The sequence below is a fragment of the Taurulus bubalis genome (genome assembly GCF_910589615.1).
Source record: "Taurulus bubalis genome assembly, chromosome: 6".
Classification (NCBI taxonomy): Eukaryota; Metazoa; Chordata; class Actinopteri; order Perciformes; family Cottidae; genus Taurulus; species Taurulus bubalis.
The window spans coordinates 23,256,102-23,268,756 of record NC_136594.1 but is presented as its reverse complement, the minus strand read 5'-3'; the positions used below and the strand labels follow the sequence as shown (position 1 = coordinate 23,268,756).

At 46.4% G+C, this 12,655-nt stretch overlaps 1 protein-coding gene across 1 annotated transcript; it reads left to right on the top strand.

Annotated features, from left to right (window-relative positions):
• Window positions 1-835: 835 nt before the first annotated feature.
• zfp91 (ZFP91 zinc finger protein, atypical E3 ubiquitin ligase) lies at window positions 836-7,253 on the top strand (the record flags this gene model as incomplete). Its single annotated transcript, XM_079219242.1, has 12 exons — window positions 836-1,251; window positions 1,528-1,565; window positions 1,708-1,824; window positions 2,444-2,483; window positions 2,801-2,911; window positions 2,996-3,088; window positions 3,191-3,376; window positions 3,494-3,544; window positions 4,109-4,187; window positions 4,530-4,644; window positions 4,766-4,865; window positions 4,963-7,253. The coding sequence occupies 12 exons, from the start codon at window positions 836-838 to the stop codon at window positions 5,882-5,884; spliced, it is 2,268 nt and encodes a 755-aa protein (XP_079075368.1). The 3' UTR covers window positions 5,885-7,253.
• Between the last annotated feature and the right edge of the window lie 5,402 nt (window positions 7,254-12,655).

Sequence of the window (12,655 nt, the reverse complement as noted above, 5' to 3'; positions counted from 1 at the left end):
GTGTGTAGCAGGGACAATATTCTGCATGCGTGGGGCATTTTCACATAACTATATTAATTAGTTGGTTATTTCTGCTTTTATGTGAAAGCTGTTATTTGTGCCTTTAGTTATACCCCTAACAATCTCAATGGGACTACACTGGATAAAGTTAAATTATATATATATATATATATATATATATATATATATATATATATATATATATATATATATATATATATATATATATATATATATATATATATATAGTAATATCCTTAAAACATTGTCCAAGTTGAGTTGACCTAACTTGCACTACAGTTCCCATGATGCCCGGCAGCCAACCGCGTCCGCGATGCTTTTGCACGCCTGTCACTGTCTTCGCAGATTTAGAAACAATGCAGCTGGACTGTCGCGATCGGCTAAAGTCACAGGTAAATCCACATGATTTTTACAGCTGCTAAAACACCGAGCCGCTCCTGAACGCAACCTCAGTTTATATTTGGCTTAAAGGAGACGCAACAAAGCGCACAAAATGGTTGTGCGCCGGGCCCGGGCGAATAAGTAGGTTTACTATAGCTTTAAGAACGCGAAAATAGGGTCTGCTTCTTTAAAATGATATCGGATTATTACTGAATAGATCATTAAGAAAAGTTTTCAATTTCTAATCAATAAATATATGCATTTTATTTGCGACGAACCCGAGGCATTCCCTGAAAATGCCTCACTGTTGGAAAAAGGCCGCTCGCCAAAACAAACGTCTTTAAACCAGATGTTGTCCGTTTTTCTTCAAATTGGGAGTAAGCCTGCTTGACTTTAAGCTGAAGTGAAAGTAGCGCGAGGTGTCCTGACGGTGATGGAACCGGCGGGCGACCGAACCGGGGACGTAAATAAAGGTGACGAGCCGGCGGAGGGCAAGGCCGCAGAAGGGACCTCGGCCACCAGTGCGACCGTTACCCCGCGGAGGGGGCTCAGAGAGCGGGGAGCGTGCCGCCCGAGGTCCGGCGTCTGCGCCTCGCTCACGGACGCCAACGGAGCAGCGTCCAGCCCACAGAGCTCAGGGCGAGTCCTGAGAGACCGGTCAACGCGGGCGGTACCGGCCTGGCTGAAGGACACCAAGAGCGACGACGATGAAGAAGACGGACCGGGTCCGGACGCCGGCGCGACCAAGCGGAGGAAAGTTTCCAACGCGAGGCGAAAGAAAACCCCGGAGTCTGCGGGCTCCGCTGAGGCTGGAGGTGTGGTCGCAGGTGACAGCCTTCGCGGCACAGAGTACGTTTTGAATTGAACAGTCGTAGCTAACAGACAACCCCATTTGTTTATAATGTGCAGGACTCATGTGTGTGTTTTATGTCGGAGGGCTCGTTCCTGTCAACAGCACGCCTTCAGCATAGCTCGTCCCCTTTCTGCAGCTCCGCATGGGGAGGGTGGAGTAAAACTCACCTGGCTTAACAAATTGTCACTCTATATTTTTTAATTCACCTCTAAAACTTTTACAATTCTTCGCTGCACGTCTGGTTTCAGTGTTTTTTTCTTCTTTTCTTGCAGCTCTGAGGACTCAAAGAAACCTTCCACAGATGCTCAAGGTAACCAGAGTGTCTAAATCCACATTTTAGCTGAATCCTATTCCCTGTATGTGCAAAAGGGTTTCCAACAGAGCTGCCTTGTGCGCGTGCCACACGTCATGGCACACTGTGTGTTTGATGGCGCGCTTTCCTCTTGCTCCAGCTCTACCCTCCAGACGGCCCCCGGCCCAGAGCCGTGCCAAGCCCCCGCCTGGCAGGGCCGTCCGCGGGTCTGCCAGGCCTGTGTGTAAGACCGAGCCCGGAATGGAGAGTCCAGCTGGTGAGCGACCTGTTGACGGCGAGCCACAGTGACTCAACACGTGGGGGGGGGGGGGGGGGGGGGGGGTCACGCGTCACGCAGCGTACAGATGCAGGGTTGTAATGTCTAGCTTCACGAGCAAAGACGAGAGTGACGTCATTGCGTAGTTTGCGTTTAAGTGCGGCAATTTGTCTGTAAACAAACACCCACTCTCTCAAATACTGACGATAAGCAAATCACTCTAAATTAAGAATTATAATTTCACTTTTGCGATTGAGGATTTTAAAGAAAGATGGACAAAAAAGTTTTTAAATGCTTTGGAAACAGGAGAACTTTGAGGGATTGTATTAAAGTATGTCCGTGAATATTTGATAAGGGGTATGAGTTGTTTTTATAGTTCCTCCCTCGGCATCCGGAAGTTACATGTTTTGGTCTTAGGGTAACACTCACTGACGTCTTGCTTCTTCACAGAACGCTTATGTTTTGTTTGTTTCTGCAGTAGACTGCAATAATATGTGTCCTTGCTTATTTTGCCTCGTTTACACAAACGTGTTCGTACATCTAAAAGTGAAGTGGCTGAAAGTGCTTTTGTTGCCTCTCTCATACGTATGATGTCTCTCTTTCTCTGTTTGTCGTACAGCAGTGGAAGGAGAGTTCAAGAATAAAGAGAACTATGAAATGTGAGTGTGTGTATATATATATTTCCTACCCCTCCCTTGGGTGAGACACATTGTGTGCATTGTGAGCGTTAAGGGTCCCGCTGGACAAAGATGGAGACCACGCAATGCTAAAGATGCATTCTTCTTAAAATAAAAACATCCCACTGATTGTTTTGCAGTTTTATTCAGTAGGTTTGTGGGAAAGTTTGCATTTAGTCATTTAGTTTAAGTGACCCTTTAAAGATGTGTGACTATGTAGTATCACACTCTCGGTTTGGAATTGTTGGATCTACAGACAGTAAAGTAACGTAGTGTTTTTGCTCTTGTGTCGTCTCAAGTCAGAAGAAAGAGGAGGGAGGGGACGCCGCTGAGCCGGTCATGGAGGATGAAGAAGACCCTCCGTTTGGGGACGACCCGGACGACCTCAGCTACCAGCCGCTGAGTCAGAGGTACGCTCCTCTCCGAGCGCATTCACGTGAGCCAGACTGCAGGGAGTTCTGTTTCTCAAAGTGATTTTGTGGTTTTGCTCTCAGTGGCGCAGAGGAAGAAGAGGGTCTCAGCTCTGACGATGACCTCCCTTTTACAGACGACCTAAATGACCAGAGCTACGACCCGAATGCTGAGCGGTGTGTGTGAGTGTGTGTGTCTGACAAAATTAGACGTAGGCATCAAGTTTTTTCCGGTCCAGTGACCAAACACCTTTGCTAATTCCTCTGTCTTTCTTTTAGGGATGTCCTGAAACCAAAGCGCAGAGCTCCTCCGAGGCCGAAGGAGAGGAAAGAAAAAGAGAGGGCACCGAAGAAGGAGAAAGAGGTCGCGGAGATAAAGATAGAGGGCTCGGACAATGTGGAGAGTTTCGAGGAGGAAATAAAGCTAGAGGAGGAACTGGTCGAGGACCCGGATGGACCCAGGAAGTAAGTATAACCAATGTACTTCTAAACCGTGTGTGTGTGTGGCTGTGTGTGTGGTTAGAGAGCAAACGCCTTGAGTTACCACATCAACCTAATTTTGTATTTTTCTGTCTGTGTTAGGAGAGGCCGGCGGAAAAAAGACGACAAAACCCCGCGGCTGCCAAAGAGGAGGTGAGGTTGAGGGGTTGCAATCCAAACTTTATCATGCAGCTATTATACTTTTATAGCTATATATATATATATATATATATATATATATATATATATATATATATATATATATATATATATATATATATATATATATATTTTTTTTTTTTTTTTTAAATTTCATCAAGAAAAAAAAATACAGTTTGATGTGTGACACGGATTTAAAATCTGGGTGAAGTCAAATCTGAAGTCTGTTTCAAACACATATCGTGTAGTTGGTGAAAATGCGTGAAAAGACCACGTGGCTGTTCTTTTGGGGCCGGGGGCCGGCCTGAAATGATGGCTCCATGTTACACTGGTGCCATCCTTGGCATAACCCTTCCCCCAACACTGAAAAACAACGAAATTGTAGCCGCATGATTGAATTATTTTATCACTATCTGAGGAAGCACCGAGCTGAACCGGTCGTCAGCTGGCGTGCGTCCTCGTGGACTTGAAACATCAATTTATTTCCGCTTCGCCCAGACTCTAGTATCTGGTCTCGGCGCTGCGACGTTGCAATGACACGTGCTTCTCCCCACACAGGAAGAAGCCGCCGGTGCAGTACGTGCGCTGTGAAATGGAAGGATGCGGGACGGTCCTGGCTCATCCTCGCTACCTGCAGGTCTGTCTGTTTGACGTCACTCGAGCACACACGGCGATTGGAGATCTATTCCAACCTTTTGCTGGAGTTTGATTTGCAAACACATAAACTGTAGAGGAAGTAGAGCTTCTACTCACGGGTTATTTTCATTGTAGATAAATCTATCGATTGTTCTGTTAATTAATTAGTAGTGCGGTCTATAAGAAAACAGAGACATATGTCCGTCACAGTTGCTCTGGTGGCTTCTCCAAATTGCTGCGATCGGCATGTGTGTGTATATATTTATGTATTTGTGTGTGTGTGTCTCAACTAGTTACTCCTTCCTGATCTGTGTTTATGTTGTTTCTTTGTTCTGCACACCAGCACCACATAAAGTACCAGCACTTGCTCAAGAAGAAATACGTCTGCCCCCACCCGTCTTGCGGACGGCTTTTCCGACTACAGAAGCAGCTGCTGCGCCACGCGAAGCACCACACAGGTAGATCCCCAGCAGCAACGTAACACACGGCTTCCACCTGCGTCTGAGCAGTTCCTGCTATTGTTGATGATGCATTTCAAGGGAGAACGCGGTTATATTTCTCTGTTTTTGTTGCTTCTAGACCAGAGGGACTACATCTGTGAGTTCTGTGCCCGAGCCTTCAAGAGCTCCCACAACCTGGCTGTGCACCGCATGATCCACACCGGAGAGAAGCCCCTGCAGTGAGTACTTCTCCATTCATAATTGCATTGCTCGTTCGTTTTCTTTGTGTTTTTCCAAAATGAACACATGCGGTTTTCTCTAAATCTTTCGTCATAGGTGCGAGATCTGTGGCTTCACGTGTCGCCAGAAGGCGTCCCTCAACTGGCACATGAAGAAGCACGACGCCGACGCCACCTACCAGTTCGCCTGCTCCATCTGTGGCAAGAAGTTCGAGAAGAAGGACTGCGTGGTGGCCCACAAGGCCAAGAGTCACCCCGAGGTGCTAATTGCCGAGGCTCTGGCAGCCAACGCTGGCGCCTTCATCACGACCCCTGCATGCCTGCTGGAGCTGCAGGAAAACCCCATGCAAGCGGAGGTCGCCTGCCTGGACGTGAGCCAAATGGGGCAGGACGGGCATGGGGACCAGCTGAGCCAAGAAGGGCAGGTGGCTCAGCTGGGTCACATGACCCAGCAGGTGAGTCATCAGGTGGTTCTGCTGGGACAGGACCAGGGCCTCCATACCATGCAGATGCCCGTGACGATTGCCTTGTCCCCGCCTTCACCGGCCGACAACCATCAGCAGACTCACCTCCAGCTCCAGATGCCCGTCCAGTTCGTGCAGGCTGCTCAGCAGCACCAAATCCAACAGCTGACCCTCCACTCCAGCCAGGTGGTGACCCAGCATCAACCACAGCTGCACCCTCTGCAGGCGTACTCCTCCCAGCAGCAGAGCCAAGGGCAGACACAAATCCTTCAAATGACCTTCCAGCCGGTCAGCCAGTCTCAGACCCACATTCAGCAGATCCAGACCCTCCACACAGCTGCCATGAGCTCCCCTCTCCTGTCCCAGCCCCCAGTCTCCACTAACGGGGACAGCTTCATTCTGGACAATGCGGTGCTCTCGTCGTCCCCTCCGTCGGGCAGCTCCCTCGCGCAGACGGGCGTAATGGAGGCGGACGGCACGGTCTGGGAGCAGGCGGGACACGGGGGGGTTCTGTCGGACAGCGCCGAGAGGCTCGTGCAGCAACCACTCATGTGAAAGATAAGACGACCTGATAAACTGCATTGCAATGTTTGAGGAAACCGTAGGGTCACACATATATTACGTACCGTTTACTCAGTCATATTTGTTAGCTTTTTAGAACATCTGTATCAGGGAATGATGTATATATGTGTGTGTGTGTGTGTTTAAGCTGTTGCCTTTGTACATAAGTCCTGTAAACTGAACTAGCCTTTTACGTGTGTGTGTGTGTGTTTAACAATGCCGAGGTTATGTTGCAAAGCTGTTGCCATCGTGCAATGTGTAGCATACCTTTCGGTAATCTAAAGCGCACACCTAGCTTGTGTTCCTAATGAAATAAACCGGCTCTATTTATATCATGAATCCACACAAAACACACATTTAGGAAGCTATAAAACGATCCCCCACAAGACACTTGTGGGATGAGAAAATTCTGTTTCAATGGACAGGCAGCTATTTTTATTTGTATTTGTTTTTTTCATTTAATGTCCAGGTCTACTGTAAAGCCTTTATTTAGCAAGGTTAAAAGAAAAACAAACTACTATCTTCAGAGAAACATTTAAAAACTGAAAAGAAATAAGACATACAGCTCTGTAAAGTCACAAAATATGCATATTTTAGCCATCTCGGCAGTGCCATGAAACTTGTTTCTCAGCTAGTGGTTGACGTTGAAGGTGTAATGACTCACTTAATGTATATACTACTCACAAACGGTCCTTGGCCGTTATAGGCAGCCAAATGGTGACCTTGAATGCTTTGTAGAGCGCACACACACACACACAGGCGTGAACCCACAACATAACGGCAAGCACAGTCACTGAAATTACACTTATTTAAAAAGTGTAATGTAATTTGGCGGGCAAACGTATATGTAGAAAAGCCCGGGGCGCACATGTCAATACTAAACCTGCACCTCTTCTGGCTTGTGATTTTTAGGATGTGTGTTAGAGCAAAACACGAAGAAGAAGAAAAAGCTGTTCACTTAAAAAGATAAAAATAAACGTCTTAACATTTGTCCAAAGTTGTATTCACTGACGGTAATTAACACAAACCCGAGCAGTCCCACAACATGTCCTAAACTGGGACAATTCTAGGTTTAGCTGCAGGAAAATAAATGGAAATTTTTGGACACAAAAAAAAAAAGTGTGTGCAGAATGTAACTAGCTGTGAGTCATTAACCGGTCTTATACATGGGTAGTACACAATTTTGACAGCATATATACAACTATATATATTTATACATACACACAGAGCACATTCCAGTACTACTGCTTTAACCCGAGCATATGAGCTGAGGAGACATCAGGACATATTGAGCTGCTCTTTGCACCTCTGCGTGGCGTACTGCTTCATGGCTCGTTTAGGAGGAATCAAGGTGTTACTCAGTCCGACCTTCCTCCTCTTCAGCTGCTGCCCTCCTGACTCCTCCTCCTCCTTTTGGTGATGGGATCCTCCGCCACGGGAGCCCCCCGCGCGGGACTCGGCCTGACCCGACCCCGGCGTTTCGTCACCCGCGGCGGGCGCGTTACCGTCGCCGAGAGTCTGGAGGTCGCTGTCGTGCGCGAACTTGCACTTGATCCCGAACCTGCAGCGTCCGTCCTTCCTGTACGACACGCACACCTTCTTGCCACCGATCTGCGAGGGCTTGGCCTGCATCGTGAGCGGGACGTGTTTCTGCAGGGCGCTCAGCTTGCGGTCCGCCTGCGCCTTGAATGGATTGGCGAACACGCCGCTGTCCGAGGAGGTGTTCAGGGCGGGAGGAGGCAGCTTGTGGGAGGAGAGGGATCCTGCGGGAGGGCCGGGCCGGCGGGCCGCGGGAGACGCCGGCTTCTGGGGTTGCCGTGGCGCGGAGGAGCGCGCCGGGTCCCGGTCCTCTGGGTCGGATTCGCTGGACGTGGAGCCAGACTCCAGCAAAAAGTTGCGGGTCTTTTTGACAGCCGACGCCTCGCCACGCAGCTCCCTAGCGGAACGTAACAGATACAAAACAAGTGGGATTAAAAAGGTGCAGGGAGAGACTGAGACGTTAACAGCCTATGCTAAGTAGCGCATTAGCAGTCACAAGTATCTGACAATCTGTGTTGCGCTCGGTGTGTTTTCTTATATTTCTTAAAGTGAATACTTACCCAACATCCTCTCCATCTCCATCTCCGTCGGACTCTGAGGACACCCCGTAGCCAACCAAAGAGTTCATGGCTTAACCAACCGAAGCTAAGATAGCTAACGCTAGCTGGTTAGCTTGGTCTCAGTATTAAAGCCCACTAATGCTGCTCCTTAGGTTTGCTAGAATTTCGCATTAAACGGTGGACTGCATTAAAATAATACCGCGGAGGAAAACGCAATCGCGCCCATTTCCTCTTTTAAACGAGCTAGACGTCAAATGTGAAGGTCTAACTTTAGCTGCTGCGGTTTAGCTGCTGCTCGTGTTTACATCCTATCCGCCTGCAGTGACGCCTGCAGGACAGGCGTGGTAGTGCACCCTTAAACCCTGACCAGGAACTAATGGGAACGGAAATGAACTTTATTTGACACATTCATGGTTGTCATGTGTGATATAACCCTCAAACATGTATTGTTTTTGTAATGCATTGCGTAATATGTTTTTTCAATGTTTTTTTTTTCAATAACTTCATTTCTTATGTTCAGTAAATAAGTTGTGAACAGTGATTTTAAAAAACAAAAATCATTTTAATTACAAATATGCCTCTACAGTCTGTAGGAGACAACAGCATAAACAGCATCTACCGTGAGAGCCTAAATTATACTGTGTTTATGACGATATGTATTTTCCAATGTCCATATTTGGCGGTTAACTACTGAGGTTAAAAATTAAAGCAAGACGTTTTGATGACATTTCCCATATGAACGGCTTTATTGTATTGTTATACTAATACCATGTCAGTCCCCAAGAAAACATGATTTTGTGTGTGTGTGTGTGTGTGTGTGTGTGTGTGTGTGTGTGTTTAAAGTCCCCAGGGGTCCTTTTAAATTAGTTCACTAACTGATTGGATCCATACCGGCATTAAATCAGCATTGTCATCTTATGGAATTAATTCATGAACTCTGTAAATTACATTGTTGACAAAATCCAAGCGGAAATTAGTCCAAACAGTTGTCTTGTCAAGCACTGGTATTAATAGCCAACATTTATGGCGGCTGCATTTCATTCACCTGTTGCTCGCAGCAGGGCTCTGGCTCACTGACATGGCTTCCTGGCAGTCTAAATGGAACAAACCCATCAGTAATGTCGTTGGTGACACCTGTTGCTTTTTTTCTATGACAATTAAATATATATATATATATATATATATATATATATATATATATATATATATATATATGTTTTATATATGAGAGGGTCTCCAATATGCAGGTATATAGACTATGTTTATTCAAAATGAAAGTATGTAGCAGGCCTCTTATCTTTACTGTATTGCCTACTAGAAATAGTAGTTTGAAGAGAAAACATCAATCAAATCACCATCATAGGGTGTATCCCAAGTCTCTAAATTGACGTTTCCTCGCTCCTCGAATTGAAGTGGTTCTGCGTCGCCATCTTGACAGCCGTCCCAAAACTCTTAGGCCCAATCCCAATCTCCACCCTTATGGACTTTGAGGCGCGCTCCCGCAAAGTCCTTGAGGGTTTAGTTCTGTCCCACTGTCACATCATCGAGTGCTTGAGTCTCTGGCAGACATTTTGAGACCTTTATGAACCCTTTCCGCAAGTCAGCATTAGATGCCGACTTTGCCTAAGGGAATTACCCACAATTCATAGCAATGTGACGTTAAACACGCAGTTCCCAATGGAAAAAAAAGAAGTTAAGCAAATATGCACGTGATAAAATACATTTATGCTACAACATTACGGATTAAAGATGGAACATAACAACACATGAAATCCGAGGAATGAAAGCAGAAATGATATTTATAATATTTATTTACATTCATCAAACATTTCGTTTTGACGAGTCATTTAAAATGACTTCATCTCGTGAGGAACGCGTTCAAATCGGTGAATAAAAAGTATAACATAAATATACAATTGTACACAATATTTTGTTATGTAGTCACGTGATATGTTGAAGCAAAGTGCTGTACCCCTCATATTTACACCAGTTCAAGCCCTCACAGCCTCTCACACTCAACCACTTAGCAGCTGACGTCAGTAAATCCCTGAGGGATTGGGTTTTATTCTGCTCTGAGGAGCGAGGATCAAGGAGCCACGAGCACAGGCTTCCAGGAAGTCTTTTAACGATGGACACGCCCCCTCACTCTTCATCTGTTATGTGATTGGACGCTGCAGCTGAGCGGACTGATCGCTGGAGTTTCATACCAGAGACGATCACAGATTAAACTCAAGATATATACTAGAGTGTTTTCTTATTCACCATCTGGTTAAAATATGTTCATTGTAGGTCTGAACAACAAAAGGACCACAAACAACTTTGTTCAAAGATTTTATCTGTTGTTTCCCTCAATAACTTGTATTTTGTATGTAATTAAAATCAGAGAGAGCTGGAAAGAGAAAACACTTTTTACAACATGTATGGTTATTTTATAATGATGTCACAATCAGAATTTCAAAACATACAGACATAAATAATAAATAAATAAGACACAGTCCGCCGGTAGAAATCGATCCTTCGCGTATTAGAAGGACACAGAACACAGTATAAATACTCAATGCAGATTATTAAACAGGTAACAAACTACAGAAAAAACATCTCCACTCTGACACCGATAATAAGTGTGTCTTTATTAATAAGTAGTAGTTTAAAACCATTAAATCAACTGAAAACATACGATCATTTTTTATCACTATTTTAAGTGCATTTTTATTGGAGTGTTCGCTAAAAACTCTCCGGACCAAGTTCCGTTGTATGTTTACAGACACAAACTCCGTCACCTGTTAAAACCGACTGACAGCTGTGATCAGATGATCCACATGTGATCAACTGATCCAGATGTGGTCAGATGATCCAGATGTGATCAGTCGGCTGCAGTCATCAGAAACCGACGTCGCTTCACAGGAAAGGAAGTCTCCTGTCTATTAAAACATATTTCCTCAAGTCTTCTCTCCCTGCTTGGTTTCCTTGCGTCTCTCCATGCATCCCTGGTGGAAGGGACTAAGACGCAAGGAAAGGATGCAAGTGAGGGAAACGGGGACGCAGTTTAGAGACTTGACCCACAGTCTTTATACTTGCAGTTTCTGCTGTGACGGTACAAATGTTTTTGTTTTGTTATAGCATATCATATTATTAAAAAAAGGTCAATAACAAGTACAGGTTCTGCATTTAAAATATTAGTTACAGTATCAAACACAGTCATTTACACTGGTTCCTGTCTATGTTATAGTACTGATGCAGGCCTAGTAGTACTTTAGTGCTGTTCATTTGAACTACTTTATATATTTTTGTGGAGTTGAATCTACAGCAATCATACTTTATAGACTAATATCAAGTAGGCAAAAGTCAAAAAGTAAAAGTAGGCCTATATTCCAGGCAGCATCCTTCTTAAATTGAGACCGTCCTTCCTCCTGCCGCTTCCAGTGAAGCAGATAAGCTCCTCATGAATGTTCATGAGCCGACGAGCCCCGCCCCTCCGCCCCCGCTCGTCCCGTTAAATTCCTCCGGCCTGGCATCAAGTTCCCGGGGGGGAGAGAAGGGCGGAGAGTTGGCCGACAACTCTGTAACATAAGTAACGGAGCAGCGAGAAGACACCGACCGGGAAGCTCGCTTTACCCGAAACCCCGAACGAGAAGAGACGCGGAGTGAAACCATGACCGGGAATCCGGTGTTGCCGGGACGGGTCTTATAACAACAGGATGGCGCGTCGCTCCGCCTGCTAGGAGTGCGATTCCCAGTGCGTCGCCCGGTAGAGGAAGCTGAGGTGCAAGCAATGGCAGCCAGGCGGCCGATAGGGGTGACCGGCTCGGACCTGAGTCGATCCACCGTGGCGCGGGCGACCGCCACAGCCGAGTTGCTGCGCTTAGAGTGCTCCATCTTACTGCAACTTTATGTGAGTAGAGGAGCTCAATGTTTCCACTTGCTCCAACCTGCCAGCTCTGCCTGCGCGCGTGTGTGTGCGCGCGTGTTTGTGTGTGTGTGTTTGTGTGTGAGGGGGGCTGTAAGTGAGAGCTAGGCCAAGGTCAAATGGAAAATTTGTGTGTGTGTGTGTGTGTGTGTGTGTGTGTGTGTGTGTGTGTGTGTGTGTGTGTGTGTGTGTGTGTGTGTGTGTGTGTACACGGATGAGGAACGATGAAAGGGATGCATGCGTGCAAAAAAAAGATAAGAGAGAGAGAGAGAGAGAGTGTGTGTGTGTGTGTGTGTGTGTGAGAAAGAAAGGATGTCCAGCAGCAGGGGGTAGGAATGCAGAAGGGGAGGGACTCTGTTGGAATGACAGGAGTGGGTGTTTTTCTTCTTTCTTCTCTGGCACAAACTCCTTAGGCGCGAAGCCTCCATCTCCTTCCCTTTCGCCCGAAGGTGCAAGCTACCGGTTATTAAAACTTTCTTGGTGTCCCGCCAGTTCGCCGCCTCGATCCTTCCTTTCTTGTGCAGAGGGAGCGGCCTGGCACGTAACTCCATCCTCCTCCTCCCTGGGTTCGACCCCTTTCTGTTCCTCGATCCTTCCCGTCCTCCCCCATTGCTCATCCTTTTTCTCACACAGGTTTTTTTCTTTTCTTTCTTTTTTATCCTCGATCTGGCAGAGCGTCGCCTTTTTGAAAATACCACTGAACAGCCACGAGCGTCATTTGGCAATGGATGCATTCCAGCGAAGGCGCCGCGAGGTGAT